The 18,791-nt window shown below is 39.8% G+C and overlaps 1 protein-coding gene across 1 annotated transcript in view; it reads left to right on the plus strand.

Moving 5' to 3' along the window:
• Window positions 1-3,951: 3,951 nt before the first annotated feature.
• fam81b (family with sequence similarity 81 member B) overlaps window positions 3,952-18,791 on the plus strand; it is a gene marked incomplete at both ends in the record, with an annotated part of 33,955 nt that continues 19,115 nt past the window's right edge. The window contains 5 exons of the mRNA XM_084055538.1: window positions 3,952-3,995; window positions 7,577-7,784; window positions 11,272-11,390; window positions 14,975-15,104; window positions 16,372-16,478. Coding sequence (XP_083911664.1) covers window positions 3,952-3,995; window positions 7,577-7,784; window positions 11,272-11,390; window positions 14,975-15,104; window positions 16,372-16,478 — 608 coding nt within the window. The remainder of the gene's footprint in view (window positions 3,996-7,576; window positions 7,785-11,271; window positions 11,391-14,974; window positions 15,105-16,371; window positions 16,479-18,791) is intronic.

Here is an 18,791-nt window from a genome sequence, read left to right on the forward strand (position 1 = left end):
TGTGTTTCTGTGCATTTCTATGTTCTATTTTGTTTGTAGCACGAGAGCTGTGCCATGCCATCTTTACTGCATAGCAATATACTTCAATTAGGGCCTATTGGAGAGCAAGGGAAACAACTCAGTTAATGTAGCTGCACTTAACTCCTTGTTGAGTTAAGTAGGGGGTAAACTGGACACATAACAGTTCCCTTGAGAATGCTATTGGCTTTTAGAGATTGGCATGCTACCTTAACTGATGAGTCTGCACAGAGCAAGCATTCCAAATGACTGTCTGCACAGCACGATAATCTATAAAGTGTACTGTTGTGCATGCATGTACTGTAAACACACATGTATAACAGGGGCATACACACATGCACTTCACACGGTACCGGAATGCCAGCCCCAAAACACACTCGCCCCCATTTTTTCCGCGGACCGCTCTCCCCTAGCGGTTCTTTTATTCTTGTATTCGTTTTACTGAGGTTAAGGTTAGGAATAAGGTTAGGTTTAGGCATAGTTTTACTGAGGTTGCGTTTAGGAATAAGGTTAGGTTTAGGCATAGTTTTACTGAGGTTGCGTTTAGGAATAAGGTTAGGTTTCGGCATAGTTTTACTGAGGTTACGTTTAGGAATACCTGGTGGCAACCGTTCCGAGGTCACTAGATTTAACCCGGAGCGAGCGTATTTTGGGTCGAGCGTTCTTGTATTCCTTCACACACCCACATACACATGCGTACTAGTCTCTCAAGCCAACTCCTCCTCAATCCACGAATGCTAGAAAGTCTGTAACTGCATCTCGCAAAAGCTGACAGAAAGCTGTCATCTGTTTGTCATTTCCCTTCACGAAAATATATTTAAAAATATCTTTAAAACTAAGCAGCAAGCTAGATATGCTTTCACTAATTTCATTTACAGTAGGAATTAATTACACAACTACAAAAGTGAAATGGAAGTGGGGGACAACGAGACATCTGCTTTATTTACTTTGCCTTTTCAGTGCTTCTTATGTACGGACTGGGTGAATCTATTAAAGCATCTGAAAACTGTAAGCAAACACTCTCTGAGACTTCACACATAGGCCAGAGACAAATTTATCTCAAATATTTCTTATACTGGATCTGGTCCATCTTCCACAAAATCCTTAAAAAAATCTTTTCTTTCACTTGGTTACTTTATTTTCTTTTTTTGCATTCACCAAGCTATACCAGCTAATGAGCCACTGACAAATAGAAAGGAAGAGAATGTTAAAGTACAGTTTCATGTAAAGCACTTCCGCTGAACCCAACCACAAACCACAATGCACAGTGCAACTGGTAGACAGTTACTGTGAGATGATACTGCTGCATCACTCCTCATTTCCTCTTTTCTAGTTTGTGTCTTTCTTTGTCTGTAGAAAAAAAAGATGTCTGTGTTTCCAACAGAACAGGCTATTCTTTGCATCTAGTTGTTATTGTAACCTCTCCCACTACATTATTACACACAGATTAAAACAGGGTATATGAATCAATTGAAAACAGTAGCAAGGGGCAAACAGAGGAACTGATACAGATTCATGCGGTTAATAGAATATAATAAACAGGATGTTAAAAGCAATTGAAACAAGGCACCGACTCAACAAGCCTGATCTCCTCAGGCTAAGTAATAAATAAATGACACACGATAGAGTTGTTTTCAATCAGAGGGATGAATCATGGCTCTCTTCACCACATTCATTGTTTTTATGAAGGACAAATCTGAGCATGTGTGTTAAGAATTATACTGTTTGTACACAAACTCATTCAATTATTTTCCCAGCTTGTCCAGCTATTGAAAAATGTCACAGTAGCAGAAGGATGAAATAGAAAACAATATTAATTAGATATAAGTATAAAGTATTAGACAATTGTGAAGCCCACTGACACCAAAGTAGTGTTTCCCAAACATGCAACCATTTTGAACCATTCCTGCAATTTGGTGTTTGTTCATTTATTTGTAAAAAAAAAATCAATCATGTTTCAAATGATTTTCAGACATTTTCACAAAGAAAACACAATAAGATCTACAAGCTCACAAAGTATTGCAGTGCTAAGACGACCTGGTTAAGAGCGTCTGCTGAATGCCTAAATCCACTGTATCGAATAAAGGATAAAAAAAAGCCAATAAGAGGACAGGGGAAAAAAGATTATCATGGCTATACTCCTAATAGGATTCCATATAATATGATACACATTTCAGTTTGTTAAAAAATCAAACATTTAAAAGCTTTCTGCCACATAACATAAAAATGTTCCCTGCTGACTCATTTATGATGTGATTTAAAACCATTTACTATCTGTGTTAGTACAGCTTTGCAATTTCAGTGTGTAATGCCTAATGGGCTTATTATATCACCTTTGACTATAGTGAAAACTATCCCTAGGTAGACGTAAGCTTTTATCATTTCACTCCACACGCATGGGTATTCAATTATGCAAATGCATAACAGCTAATGAAACAATGCATTTAACTTGTGTTAAATGGACTGCCTAGCACCAGCCAATATATCTGATGCCACAAAATAAAACCTGAGTACAGGAAAGAATACATGATACCTTTGGTTATTATAAAACAGCGCTATAATATCATACTGCAGTTCCAGTCGAGTCAGCCAAACACCACAGCATAAAAATCAACTTGAGTTACACCCCGGACTGTAACTCAGAGGTTGGCAACCTTTTCGTGCGTGATCACTTAGCCGTTTTATCCAAGGCTGCTGTGTTCAGTGCCAGACAGTGAAAACCACCATTGCTTTTACGTCTTATTACAGGCTGCTTAGAATAATATACAAGCATAGAATGAGTAAATAATAAAACCTTACCTACGTTTTGATTGATTGATTGATTGATTGATTGATTGATTGATTGATTGAATACTTTATTAGTCAGAAATGTAGAACAGCACTTGGTACAGTCAGACATTAAGGCTAAAAGGATAACGTCCTGGGGCCTTTTTTCCATTGTGGTCCTATGAATTCAATTAATCAACATACATAACACAATAATGCATGACATCAACAAATACAAAACACTATGTGTACAAAGTAGAAAAAGTCAATAATTGAATATGAATAATTAAAAGTAAGAAAGTAAGTAAATACATTCTGACTCTCTGGGAAGAAAGGTTTTATGCACAACAAGCAATAGTGGTTGTTGCCTACCACTGCTGTAACTGTTCTTATTATAGAGCTTGTACACTGTGTCAAAAGTCACTGACAGACACATTGGCTGAATGTTCATAAATCTCTCCCAAAAGAAAGAAATAAAAAAGGACAAGCAGACTTTCAGATTTTCTTGTGTAAGCCTATAAGTCTATAAGCATCAATCTCAGATTTCTGTGTTGACAAGTTCACCCTGGCAGGCACACACCCCTTTCACACTCACAACAGTTACTAAGTGACCAGTACAAACATATGAACTAATAGGCAGGCAAAGAAGCAACGCTGCTGTGTGAGTATAGTCCATACAAATCATTTCTTCTGATATGAATAGATACTTTTTTTCTAAAATACCTAAATAGATATTGATGTTAACACAATTTCTAAGGGGTTCTCCCAAGAAAGGGCTATGAGGTTTTTATAGTCTAATATTTTCTTCTGGTCCCATGTATATATATTTCATTGTCTATTTCCCTTATATGTTGTCCCATGTATATTTTATAGTCTATATCCTTTGTAATGTCCTGTTGGAATCCTGCATTGTTGATAGTCCTGTGTTAGTCATTATATTTTGGGTGGTGTCTGTCCTAGAGCCAATGTAACTTCTTTGTTTCTTCCAAATATTTCAACGATAATAACACATTCCATTGCCTCACATTTCATTGCATTCAGTATTGCCTCCTGTTCTCTCTATAAATAAATATCTCTATAAATACTATACATTACCCTGAGCAATTGTGGGAAATTGTAACAAAAACAAAAATATTTTTTCAGATTTTTTCAGGCCAAGAAGGAACCATGGCACAGGAGTCCGTGTTACAACCCTATCAACCCTACAACAGGTACACTAGTCTGATTGGATGCTTTCTGTCTTTCTTTATGTTTCCATCTTTCCTTCCAGCCTCCAATTGTGCTACAGTATCTATCTATCTATCTATCTATCTATCTATCTATCTATCTATCTGCTGCCTGCTTGCCTACTATACCTACTAGTGATGCGCGGGTCGGGTTTTTTCATGACCCGCCCCGCCCCGCGACGGAACCCAACCCGCCTCAACCCGCCCCGCGAACCCATATATAAATCTATGGCTCAACCCGCCCCACGACCCGCGATTTTCTTTTTATTATGTAAAATCATGGTTAGAAAATAATCCCCAAGTGTATTCAAACTGTTTTATTGTTATTATTCTTATTCTTATTAGGAATAATAAGAATATTAGAAAGACAAAACAAGAGCATGTGATTTTTTTTTTTTTTGCGTGTGAGAGCAGCTGACCCGCTCGCCCGCAGCCCGCATAAAATTCTCAGAAATTCTGACTTGACCCACCCGCGCCGCGGGTTGACCCGCGGGTCCCGCGGGTTACGGGTCAACCCGCGCATCACTAATACCTACAGTACCTACCTACAGTATCTCCATATACAGGTATGCAAGAGTAAAACGTTTGTGTTTCGGCTCTTCAACACTATACTGTAGCAGCAAATATGAAAGAAAAAAACACGTTATATCTCCATATTTCACATATTGAACTGTGTCTGGACAAACCTCAAGGTAGTTTGTGTTCTTTTTCCACAGCTCTGTTGTTTTTCTTTACAAAAAATAATGTAATATCAGACAGTTAAGTAAACATTCTGTGCAGACTCAGAGGAGCAAAAGGTTAACTCATTTGGGACAGTGCAGGCAGCGTGGGTCAAGGCCACGGTGGTCTGACTGGTCTCAGGGCATATTATATTTTTAGACGCATAAAGCTAGACTGAAGGGGCATGACCTTGCTTCATCGCCTCAGATGAAATTCCTGCCCTGATGTCTATTGTTCATAATCCTAGCTGCCTGGTGTAAAAAGCTGTAAGTGCATTATACTGTACAGTAAGTACTCTTCCTGTTCATGTCTGGCATAAACACACAGTGGTGTAAAGTAACTTGGTACATTTACTCAAGTACTGTACTTAAAGGACAACTTTGGTTTTTTACAACCAATGTTTATGTTTTAGATTGTAATTAAAGTAAATAAAAGATGAGTCTATAGTTTTAGCAATTTTCACAATCTTTTTTACAGTGTTTTCACAGTGGGCGGGGGCATTCTGTCCGGTGGCTAAATATGTATTTTTTTAACACATTAACCCGGCGTTTTCTTTATTATTATTTACAGTAGCTCTTCTAGCCCCCAATAACTCACATCTGGCCATCTCAGACAGCCGGACCTTTTTTATTGTGTAAAAAAGGCATATTTAGCCACCGGAAAGAATGCCCCCGCCCACTGTAAAAAATATCGCAAAAAATACTAAAACTATAGAAAGCAGTAAATGAAAAAAAAATTACACTCATCATTTATTTACTTTAATTACAAGCTAAAATATAAACCTTGGTTGTAAAAAAACAAAGTTGTCCTTTAAGTACACTTTTGAGGAATCTTTACTGTACTGGCCCATTTTCAATACTTTTACTTCTACTCCATTACATCTCAGAGGCAAATATTGTACTTTTACTCCACTACAATTATTTGACAGCTTTAGTTAGTTACTTTGTAGATTTTTATTATTATTACAAAACATACATTAACCACTTCAGCCCTGTATACACTTCAGCCATTTAAAAATAGACGATCTACAAGCTCACAATGCATCGTGATGCAACGCATTGTGAGCTTATAGATCTGCTATTTTCAAAAGATTTTGAACTTGTGACACTTTTGGTACTTTAAGTACATTTTGTTGCCAATACTGTTGTACTTCTACTCAAGTAAATTTTGATTGCCGGACTTTTTACTTGTAACAGAGTATTTCTACACTGCAGTATTGATACTTTTACTTAAGTTAAAAAATTGAGTACTTTTTCCACCACTGTAAAATCATGGTGACCCCAGTTGGGCTGTAGGAGAGAGATCCTACCTGTGTGACCTCTGTGACACTGCTGTGAGTGATATTTAAATCAGTAAACCACGATATAAGAGACATAAAGTCAATGTGAGATCTGGTTTGTGTCCAGACTAGAGGGTATGATAAATCTCATCTTCGATAGACTGTTGGTCGATGGGTGCCAGCTTTATTATGTTGCGTTCACACTGGCAGATACAAAGATACAGGCCGCCATTCTTTTCCAATGGAAGCCAGCGACATGAAGATAAAAAGATACATCTGACGTTTGTATCTGCTACAAAGGATACAACCTGCTACAAAGCAACAAATAAGTTGAGCTGGTTTCAACTTCAGCTACAAGGATATAAAGCTACAAATATGCTGTGTATCTTTGTATCTTTTGTATCTGCGAGTGTGAACACAGTATTAGATTGTCCGAGGATTATGATGTATCACGGCGGTTCTATGGTAACAAAATGTAAATTTGCTCGCTGACATAACAGCCGACGCAAAAATAAACAGGATTATAAAGGACATGATCAAATACCATTTAGAAAGTGAATAACATAATAATGGACGAGTGAACCAGCATTGATTGTGACAGTTTCTCCCTCTGGGATTAATAAAATTAATCAAATGGAAGAAGCCGAAAGACACAAGCTGTGAGGGAGACAGAATAGCACAGGATATTATTGTTGGGTAGGATTTGAACTCACGTCAGGATTAGGAACAGTACAAATTTATATCCAGAGATAAGACTTCCCTATTTCGGGTATGTCATCATTATAGGTGATTTTTTAAAGAGTTTCAAAACTTTGAATACATTCTTTAAGAATAGCGAGTAAAAAAAGTGACATTTCATTTTGAAAAATACAATCCACCGTGGTGCATCCGGCTTTGTCAACACAATTGGGTGTTTTTGGGGGAGGGAAGGCGGGCGGGGATGGTGATATTTGTCACTGCATGTATTATAAATTGGGGAGAAAAAGGGGGTACAAAATAATTGGCTACTCTAAATTTGTCACGGTGCCGGTGCGAGGCAAAAGTGTAGGACCCAAAGTAGAACAGACAGGCAGGAGCAGAGCAGGGCATACAGTATGCACATGGATTTATTTATCAGAATAGGTGAACAGGACTGGACAGGACACCAAGACAACATTTATATTCTATCAAGGACCATGAGGAACTGAGGGTCTATACACACAGGGTTAACTGGACACAGGTGAACACAAGACAAATCAACACAGGGATTGGCCGGGGCACAACAGGACACAGGTGGAGAACATAGCTAATCAAAGGGAGGTGAGACAAGACAGGTAGCAAACACTAGGAACATAACTACACAATAGAAGTACATGGAGAACAGGAAACAATACATAATGAGATACAACATTTTGTATGAAAAAAAAAGAAGAACAAAAAAGAAAAAATATTAGAAAAAATTGAAACATTCCGAAATTGTTTAAAAAAAATAGCATTTCTTTGATTTGGATTTGTTTGAATTCATTTAATATAATTTTACTTTTGTGATGGTTTCATAAATGTTCTCTTGAACGTTACCTCTCATCAGGACTGAGGTGTTGGAGGGCCGTGTGAGCGGCCAGGACAGGACTCTGGCCGTGCTGGTGGAACAGGCCCTGAGGATCAAGGAGGAGGTGGCTGCCAGCCTGCAGGCCACCCAGGGCAACGTCCTGGCCGAAGCCCTGTCCCGCAGGCTGCTGGAGAACCACATAAACACCATCACACACATCGTCAAACAGCTCAGCGTGGACATACAGGTACGCACACCGTCCATCACACACACACACACACACACACACACACACACACACACACACACACACACACACACACACACATAGTGTTTGGGAGCATTAAACTACGTAACTATGTAGCTGAACTACATTTTGCTGTACTGTTTTGGCCCGTCCACACCATTGCAACTAGTCGCAACTTGCAACCAGACAGTTGCAAGAAATTGCAGCGGTCTGGACTGACCAGTTGCAGACCGGTGCCATTTGGCAATAACGGTTGCAAGAAGTTGCAAGGAGTTGCATTGGTGTGGACTGGCCTTAGAGTCTGGAATGCCCTACCAAAAGTAGTAAAGAAGTGTAAAACCCTACTCACTTTCCAAAATGCCCTAAGAAAAATACCTTCAGGAGGCTCCAATTACAAACTGGCCACTGTAAAAGTCATAACCTACCTGTGCTTTTTTCTCTGCAAACTTCTAAATATAGTATTCAATCAATCAAGTCTGATGGGTTGAGGGAAGAAGCTTTTACAGAACCCGGCAGTTCTGCACCGTATACTGTGGTATCCCTTATCGGAGGACAGAAGGTCAAACAGTCCATGATGATCATGACATTTAATACTTGACGATTAACTGTCACACAAATAATTGTGATAAATATTACATTTTTGTTTGTCTTTTAGTCTAAAAATCGCACAGAGCAGATATGACAAATAAAATAACTTCTAACTAAGCGCAGACACGTTGTGACCTTGTAAATCGTCTATTTTCAGCTATTTTCTGGAAAATGTTTGAAAATATATGAAAAAATGTCAACATTGAAACGATGATTACGATTATGCCAAATAATTGTGATTATCTCAAATATTTTTTATCAGGCGATTACGTAATAGGCCTAAATGTCACAGGCCTATCCATGAATCTGTGATAGGGATGGGTGGGCTACCTGGCTATGTTGGAGGTCTTGGTCAAACAGTATTGGTTGTATTACTATATCCTGACTGGATGGGAGTGAAGTCCCAATGACCTTCTCACATGTCCTCACCACTCTGTACAGGGACTTCTGGCCCTGAGGCTTTGCGGTCTCCATACCAGATGGAGATACAGCTGGTCAGTACGCTGTATGGTGACCCTGCTGGGCTCTCTTGGCTAAGGGTAGCAAAAATAAGTCTAAACCCCAGTTCGACCAAAAGCAAAATCCCCACAGTTGAGCGTGAGAAAAGTCATTATTCCATGGGCTGAGCAGAGCGACCGTGTGTGCGACCGGGGTTAACCCATTTTCTTAGAACCCCCCCCCCCCTAAGCACAGTATTAACCCATTCAATCCAGGAACGTATCGGACCCCCAAAATGATATGTATTTGGCCGCGGACCCCCATGTCAAAATATTTTGCTCCAGGGACCCCCAGAAGCAAAGATTTGAGTTACAAATGTTCGCTTGAAAAAATGTATATTCAAAGATTTTGCAAGATTTTCCAAAAGAATCTACAAGCTATACGCCTGCGCTATGAGCTTGTAGATCTGCTATTTTAAGTATAAGTATTTTAAGTATAAAATAATGGTTATAGCTCGAATCTAAAATGATTGAATGGGTTAAGTATAGCTTCATGAATTATAGGTGAGTTTGAAGTGAGATATCTCCAGATTAAACCAGTAAATTCAAACAAATCATTTATCAGAGGTACAGTAGGTCATTGTGAAGTGGATTCAAGGGTAAGTGTTATTATCAAGTCTGTTTTTGACATTTTTTCCTCTCATCTTCCTCAGTTTTCCCTTACTGTACCTATCCGACCTTACCCTCACTCTCTTCGTCGTGCCATTTCTCTTTGAATCGATCTTTTACAAACTCGCACGCACACACACATACTGCACATGCACACATGCTGGCTCTTATACAGTACATGCACTTTGATTACACTTTATAGAATGGTGCATTGCCCTACAAAGACCTCCTTGAATCCCATCATGCTTATGAGGCATTTTCCAAGTATAAGCAAAAAATACAAGTACAGTAGCATTATCATCTAACGAATATTGGGGTGTTCTGAGTGCTTGCCAGTACCACTTATGGCCACTTAACCACTTATGGTTTATACTTTATAGCATACTATATAAGCTGAGCACTTGATGGAAATTTGATTCATTAAACCAATCCATTTTCGTTCTTCAATCTTTAGGCAGAGAGTCGTAGGAACATCAGGCAACGCAGGGGAGAGCACCCCTACACAAACCACGTAGTATAGCTGAACGACACAACGCATCATTAATCCACTCTCACTGGGTCCTAAATGATAACGCTGATTGTTGTTATCTATATTATCGTCATAATTCCCTTCAGCTAATTAATTCTCTGCATGAGTGTTTGAGCAAGTAGCAATAAACCAAGATGTGAAATGAAGTGAATAAGCTGGAAAGGAGACATGCTTAATGACACTGTCTCCATAGTGCTCACTAATTCTGTTATCTGCAAAGGACACACCTATGTGCCTGACTGGGCTAGCACAGGGCCTGTCAGAATAATTACCAAAGTAAAGGTAATCTAACCTGGCGTGACCACCAGATATCTCTATCTGTCTGTTTCTAAATCCGCCCACACTGCACAACGCCTCTTCATTTAGACAGGTTGGAATGAACAGTTACCTCACATGACTGCATGCCCCCTCATACCCATTGTACCTTACACATTTTACCCGTTGTACCCGCATTGTCAGAGTACCCATTATTCTTAGTGCAGTACCATTATTGTAGTACTTTGGGGGGGGGGGGGCAGCAGTCTATAACATCAGTTATATATGCCGCTGAGCGGGGGGGACACGGACACGCATGCACACTGAGATTCAGTGCATGTATAGCTGGATTAAGCCCAATTTGTTGTACGGAGGTGTTGCATGCCGATAATAATTGACCTACTAGCTTACTGTCTGCTATTTTCGGTGCGTGACACGACACCCGTCTTATGTTAGCAGCATAAAATAGGCCGAATTTTACTCCATCACATGAACGTGTCGCTACTAAGAACTGATTTTCAAGCTAACAATGTGTCGCGGTTCTTGTCAAGTGACACCTTTTGTTCTATAATTAACTAGGCTTTTACCCAGAAATAAAGTGTCTGTTCCTTCTATTTGACTAAATGTGGCAATTAATCCATTAAGACCGGGAACGCATCTGTCATTTTAGATGTCTTTGGCTATTAAAAAATAGCAGATATACAATAGATAGATACAGTAGATCTGCTATTTCTGAAAAATCGGGAACATTTTGTGAAAATCTTTGAATATAAATGTTTTAAAGCGAACATTTGTAAAATATTACCTCCAGAAGCAAAGATTTGAGTTACAAATGTTTGCTTTAAAAATATATATATTCAAAGATTTGCACAATTTTCAAGATTTTTCAACAAATGAGCTTGTATATCTGCTATTTTTTTTTTAAATAGCCAAAAGAGATCTAAAATGACACAGATGTGTTCGCGGATTCAAAGAGCATACTTACCATGCTGACCTTGTGTCTGAACAGGCCCTGGAGAGCAACATCACCCAGAGGGACTCGGTCACATCTGGAACCTCATGGGCCGTGCAGAGTCTAGACCAGAAGAACTTGGCTGGGATTGGAGACCTTAGAGGAAGAGTGGCCAGGTACTGTATGCATACAACTCTATTTGATATTAATCAATCATATAATAATCAGTGCCGGCAAAATGTGCCAATCACAACAAAGCGTTTCAAAGATTTTAATGTGATAAACTCCAATGCACTCCCCCCCACCCACAAATTAAGTCTACGGCTCCAACTGCTACATTTGTTATTATGGTGTGAAAAAAGAAAAAAGCAGTAACAATATTATTTCCATTTGTATTGACAAAAACGCATATTAATGAACATACATTTGCACATATCTGTCAAAAAGTTGTCATGTCTTTGGGGATGACAATAATAAATACATTCATACAATTTCTATGTACAGACAACTAAAATAGCAAAAACAACATGGGGTACTCAACTGTAAATGGAACCTGCTACAATTCAACTCAAGTATTCCTTGAGGTCCATCTGCTGTTCAGCCAGCGCTTTATGCAGGACTTAGTTTTAACAACTAACTAAAACAAATGGAAATAGCATGAAGAACCTGCACAGAAAACCATAGTACGTAATATATAACAAGGCAACTTGTTAGAGACAAAACTGTTAACTTTTCTCAAACTCAGGCTGTTGGGATGTTAATATATATACCATTAAAGTAAATGGTGGTGGATATGCAGCTGTCAGATGCTCTTTTTGTCTCTATTCATCATAGCTGAGTCACCCTGAGTGGGTAGAGATAGGGCCGCTTAGGGAATCAGAAGGTCACCAGTTCAACAAATTGGAAGGTCACCTGTCATCGGTCCACCACCCACCCTCCTATGTGTCGAATAGTGTCCCTGGCCTGAGCAAGACATAACGCCTAACTGCTCCCCAGGGCCCTCTATTAATAAAGCCTACTGCTCCCAATAGTTAGGCTGGGTAAATGCAGAGAACAAATGTCACATAAAACTAGAAAAATGTGCTCCTCGGAGCACAGGCCAGGCCAGGTAAGTTATTGTGGGCCAGCGATGTCTGGAATAAAGACATTTTAAAAAGGCAATGCCACCCCTACAAACTTTGGAAGCCAATCGTAGTCAATCGGAATGGAATATAAGAAATCTGACAAATACATCTTGATGACATGACTACAGAGATAATGTTGACTCACGTGAAGTTTGAGTAATATCAAAACATGTGTTTTGCAAAAAATCTTTGTCATGGTGGCGCTACAGGCCGATTTGAAAAACGGATGGAGATTCTTCCTTGGTCTACTGGGAGTGTGCGTGCAAAGTTTCCCGCCGATCAATTCCGGGGGGCTTGTAGCGTGTTGTGCAAAGAATAGAATCCGGTTGATGATCATGTGACTACAGAGATAAGGTGTACCAATTTGGGTGAGGTTTGGAAAAAATCGGTAGCAGTAGTAGCAAAAACTGTGTTTTACAAAGAAAACACAAAATGGCGTTAATATTGTCAAGTGATAATGGGCGTGTTTATTTGGGGAGTTGCGTAATTATCCAAATTATTTTGATTGTATGAGCTACAATTCAAGAGTTGTAGGTCATAACGTGAATCGGCCTATTATAGCGTCAACAGGAGGCCGATTTGAAAATAAATATAGGGTGGCATTTCTTCCTTGGCCTAGCAGAAAAATTCTCACGCAATCGGACGCTGCGTTCATGATTTGAGGCATTTTGTTCAAAACAGGCCACTCCTGCAAGCCAGTCTTCGGACAGATCCGTCTTGATAACATGATTATAGAGGTAATGTCTGTACCGATTTGTGTGATGTTTGGACAAAATCTGCAGGAGTAATATAAAAAAATGTTTAGCAAAAATCGGCCTCCATGGTGGTGCAATAACTGGCCGAAGAGGTTTTTACTTGACCTCCAAGGAGTATGCATGCAGAGTTTCGCAATCTGTAGGGGTAATATTCTTATATTTTTGGGGCAAAAATCTGCCTCCTGGTGGCGCTATAACAGTCTTATGTGAGAAATTTGGGGCAGAGGTTTTTACTTGGCCTCCAAGGAGTATGCGTGCACAGCTTTTCACCGATCGGTCCAACGCACAGGATATTAGCTGCACACAGACGGACAGACACACGGACGGGGCGTTCTTGCAGGCTGGTCTATATCATCAGTCTTCTGTAGAAAGGTTAGCATGACTCACCATACACAATGATTCATGGTTCACCAAGGATCATTGAAAACCTTTCTTACGCTAATCAATGACCTCTTCTAGGCCAGTCATGAATAAGCAAGTAGACCAGGGATTGGGAGTGTTTGTATACACTAGTATACAACGAAGTGAACCACTTGCAAATAACTGCTGCACCAGTCTACTGGGAAATAATGTGGATCTGAGATGAGACACTGCAATTACTTGTTATTGGGCAGTTAGCTGTATTAGATGTATTATGACAATTAGACAAACAAACACACACACACACACACACACACACACACACACACACACACACACACACACACACACACACACACACACACACACACACACACACACACACACACACACACACACACACACACACACACACACACACATACACACGTACACACGCAGTCACATACACGTATCCAACATATAGCACAATACATTCGGCATGCCCTTTGGCCCAGCTGATAAATGTGGATAATTTATTTTGGCCTGCAAATTACATTCATTTAATGGCAGGCTCAGTGATGATGACCTCATAAATTAAGTGAAAAGGGCCCATTTATGAGTTTACACTAGAGCCAGAGCTGTAGTGGAGGAGGCTCTGTCTGATCAATCAGACACAACCCACTGCACAGGCTCGCTGTTTGCAGGAAGCCAGCAGCACTCATGGGAAACTACAAAGTTATATTTATCACCTAGAATCGGTTCTGAGCTAGTGATTCATCAAAGCTCCAGGCAAACAATACCACACGATCAGGAGCCATAACACCAGATTTCTGAGTAGTATTTGTCTAGCGACAATGACACTGCTAGCGACAAGTGCCTGTCCCCATTGCCTTTAATCAAACTATGTTTCATACTTGATGTTCCTTTTATAAACTAGAGGTTCGGTCACATTCAATCTGTTAAAAATACATGAACGCCCTATTTTATACTTTGTTGTCTGACAGTGTCCCACAAAAGTTGATCTACAAGCTCACATTTCACATAATGACGTGCAGATCTGCTATTATTACATTTTTTTTGAAAGATTTGGAAAAGTTCATGTACATGCTCAAAATGGAGACGTCAGGTCGGTTCAAAGTGGTTAAGTCTGACTCTGTCTATTGGTGTTATAAATATTGAACGAATATAAAGTATTAATAAGAGCCTGTGACTAAATAACACTGGATCCATTGGAACACAGGTTCTTTTTTCCATTTAAAAAGTAACAGTTTTGGACATTCAATATCTTATATTCATGTCCAGGTAGCTCAGTCGGTAGAGCTCTTGCATTTTGACCACAAAGTCATGGGTTTGATCCCAGGCACCGCCAACTCAGCATAATGCTTAGCACGACTTGGGTGCGACTCCCACGTTCTCGGCTGGTACCGAAAATAAGCCTGTCCGACATACAATATCTCATCTGATCTCCCTCTTCCGTTTGTTTGTCTGTTCGTCCTACACCTTTGTCTGTTCGTCCTCCACCCCTCGCCTCCACTCCAGGTGTGATGCCAGCATATCCAAGCTTAGTGCTGATGTGAGGTCTGGGGAACAGCAGACGGTCAGCCTCCGTCAGGAGGTGGCAGATCTGAGGTCCGCTCTGGACGGGAGACTGAAGGAGATGGAGCTTAAGGTGAGAGAGATGGTGTCCTCATGATTCATCATGATAAAGCCCAGTGGTCCTCAACCTTTTCAGGCCGTGACCCCCCAAAATAATCGTATCTGAACTGGGGACCCCCCATTTTGTTTGACTCCGTTCCACAGATAAATATTGTGAAAATATAAAATATTGTAACTTTTGATGCACTAATGGTATTTTTCTTAGTTTTTCTCATTTTTTTAGGTATTAAAAAGGTCGTAAAAGTCCTTAAATTGTCACTTCACTATCATCTGGAGACCACCCCCCCCACCCTCAAATCATGTGGGGACCTCCTGGGGGTCCTGTCTCACTGGTTGAGAACCACTGATCAAGCCTACCATTGTGCTATCTATCTATCTATCTATCTATCTATCTATCTATCTATCTATCTATCTATCTATCTATCTATCTATCTATCTATCTATCTATCTATCTATCTATCTATCTATCTATCTATCTATCTATCTATCTATCTATCTATCTATCTATCTATCTATCTATCTATCTATCTTTTTTCCCCTTTTTCTTGCCGATGGGTTCCCAGATTGAAATAATAAAATAATAAATATTGCCACATGAGTAAATAGTAGACTTCTCCAGCCTTAAATAATACACACAGTGAGTGAGTTTTGTTGATTTTCTGTCATTATTTTAGTTTATTGCATGTAAGGGACCCTGTCATCTGTGGTCTCACACTTATATTGCAACGTCCTCCATGAACACACTCTCTGAAGGGTGAAATGAAATCACCCTTGAGGAACCAAGGCCTCATAGTAAACTGGTTCTCATGCCTTCCTCTCCCCAGTCTGTTATGGTGTATTTCCTCACAATCACAAGATCGATAGCAGAAGAAACAACCTTGACAGCTGGCTTTAGAGCGCGTGAAACTCCCCTGACTATCACAATAAATAAACCGTCCCTCTCTCTCTCTCTATGCACACACACAATGTATGATGCATTCACACGGACATGAAAACACAAGCATTTAAAGTTAATATCTCCTATAGTTACCTTCTAATAAAAACACAAACTAGTTCCAACTGAGTTCATTGGCAAACATTTTCATTATGCATTGATTCATTTATGGAATGTGTGTGTGTGTGTGTGTGTGTGTGTGTGTGTGTGTGTGTGTGTGTGTGTGTGTGTGTGTGTGTGTGTGTGTGTGTGTGTGTGTGTGTGTGTGTGTGTGTGTGTGTGTGTGTGTGTGTGTGTGTGTGTGTGTGTGTGTGTGTGTGTGCGTGCGTGCGTGCGTGATTCATAGCTGTATCAGGTGGAAGGCAGTCTAGAGGGCTCGATAGCAGAGCAGTCCCAGAGCCACAGGAGGACTTTGTTTGAACTGCACAGCCAGGTTAAACTACTGGAGGCCAGGTGAGCAGGTTGACAAATTGATCATCAATTTACCAGAAGGTACTCACTGTAAATAAGATAGGTTGCTGCAGTCCCTTCTCCTAAAGCCGCACTAAGAGCATAAAAATGTAATAGTCTGTGCTCTAAGGCAGTGGTTCTCAAAGTGGGGTCCGAGGACCCCCAGGGGTTCTTGCAGGGGTTCCAGGGGGGTCGACAGCAAATGTAGCTAATATAGTTTTACTTTGTGAGTCCGATCTACAAGCTCACAACACGTCACGATGTGAACGCGTGGTTGGATTGTAGATCTGCTATTTATTTCCAGATTTGAAAAATCTTGTGAATATCCCTTTATTTTATTTTTTCAAAATGTTATTTTAACAGATTTTCTAAAGATTTCCACAAAAATTCACACATTTTCCATGAGTTGAAAACAAAATCCTAGTATGTTTAAAAAATTATTTCATGAATAAAATAAAAATAATCAAAGAAATGCCCTAATTTAGGAAACAATTGTTTAAGAAGTAGTGAAAATAGCAGATCTGCAAGCTCGCAACGCGGCGCAAAGCAACGCGTTGCGAGCTTGTAGATTTCTCTTTTGTGTCTCGAGCTAAAACGTTTGGGAACCACTGGTGTAAATGATACAGTTCATGAGCTCTCTTTAATTGGACTTCTCCTGTAGCAGAATAATCCCAGGTCATTGCTTAAGTTAAAATCTAAACAGCACGCACAAATTGAATCTCCCTGGTTTGTTTTTTCATCTCCCTCGTTCGATGGAGATCATTAGAATTCCTCAGACAAACGTTACTTTTCTCTTTCAGCCAGCAGGACATTATAGCGATGGGCACAAATAATTGGTTCCACGCTGTGCAATCCAGAGACATTAAGCTAGAGGATAACAGTTTCAGATCGCTTGAAGTATCAGGAAAGCACACACAAACACACTTCAAGCAAACACACTTCACCCCCCTGAGCCAGGAGCGATTCAGATTTAGAACAGTGAATGTTATTTAATGCTTCCTTGGTCTCCATCTGGTTCTAAAGGGTGCTTTCGGTGAGGTTGGTGCTTTACAGTGAAAAGAATAAGCTATCAGGCTACTATATATAAAGGCAATGATGGCCATAAATAATATGGATGCATTCTTGTTTGAATTTTCTTGAACATTTTCCTTCGAAAATGTTCACCTGTAATGACATGCCTAAAATATAATATAAATTGTCCAGTCTGTATGGTAGAGTATGTTACTACAATATAACTTATACAATTGGGGTGGTTGTATTTTGTCTCCATGTTCTGCTATTGAGACATATCTTGTCAAAGATCATGTCTCACCTAGACACAGGATCTGACATGAATTTTGACCTGATGGTCAAGATTCAATTTTATCCCCTGAGCAAGCAGGTAGGCTCTATTAAAGTAGCTCTCAGCACTTGCACAGGAAACTGGGTTCTAAGCGGAGCAGTGAGAAACTGCATTGCCAAGTTGGTGATACATATTCATTGTGAATAGCAGCTGTAGCAGGTGCAATGATGTTGAAAATTGGAAAGAAAGAAATGGATGGTGTTTCCTTTCAAACAGCTCATTTTCACATCAACTTTCACTACACCAGACATTTCCTTCTTGTGCAGATGGTAAAACATAGAGTTAAAAATAAGTGGTAAAAGCATTCGGTAATTTTTTTAAAAGAGCAATTGAATTAGTCAGTAAAGTGTCAAAGATCAGGAGTTGGGGTGTTGATTATTGAAAGCTTTCTCAAACATCTGAAGGTGAATCTTAAGTCATTGATTACATCAGTGGATTTCAGGGACTCTTTGGGTTCCTTTAGGGGGGGTCTAAATAGACCCTTACAAGCATGTAACTCAGACAGTATACAAATGGAACCAAATGGACCCTAACGGGTCCATTTGGTTCCATTTGTACACTGTCTGAGTTAAGGGGAGACCTTGAAATGTAAACGTTTGAGAACCATTGGATTACATAGTAAAGTTATCCGAGAGTTAAATTAACACTCAGGACCTTACAGTGTATAAACATCAAGGTTGGCTGTGTTCCTAATCAGGTTTTCTACAGGGCGTTCCACAGCTGTGGAGCAGAACAGCAGAAAGGCTGTGGTCAGCCATGGTTTGTAGCTTGCTGCTGTTGAAGGCATGTGGAGCCAGCAGAACGGACAGCAGGGTTATATTAACTCATAGTATTTTCATTGTGTTTCTGCAAGATACATTACTAACAGTAAGCGTTACTGAGGGTTAGGGGGGCTGTATACTGTAGGGTTTGGGGACTAAATTTAGGAGAGAGTGTGTGTGTACACTAGATCATGTGTGTTTGTTAGACTATGG

Source organism: Gymnoscopelus microlampas (assembly GCF_963454915.1).
Source record: "Gymnoscopelus microlampas genome assembly, chromosome: 4".
NCBI classification, from domain to species: domain Eukaryota; kingdom Metazoa; phylum Chordata; class Actinopteri; order Myctophiformes; family Myctophidae; genus Gymnoscopelus; species Gymnoscopelus microlampas.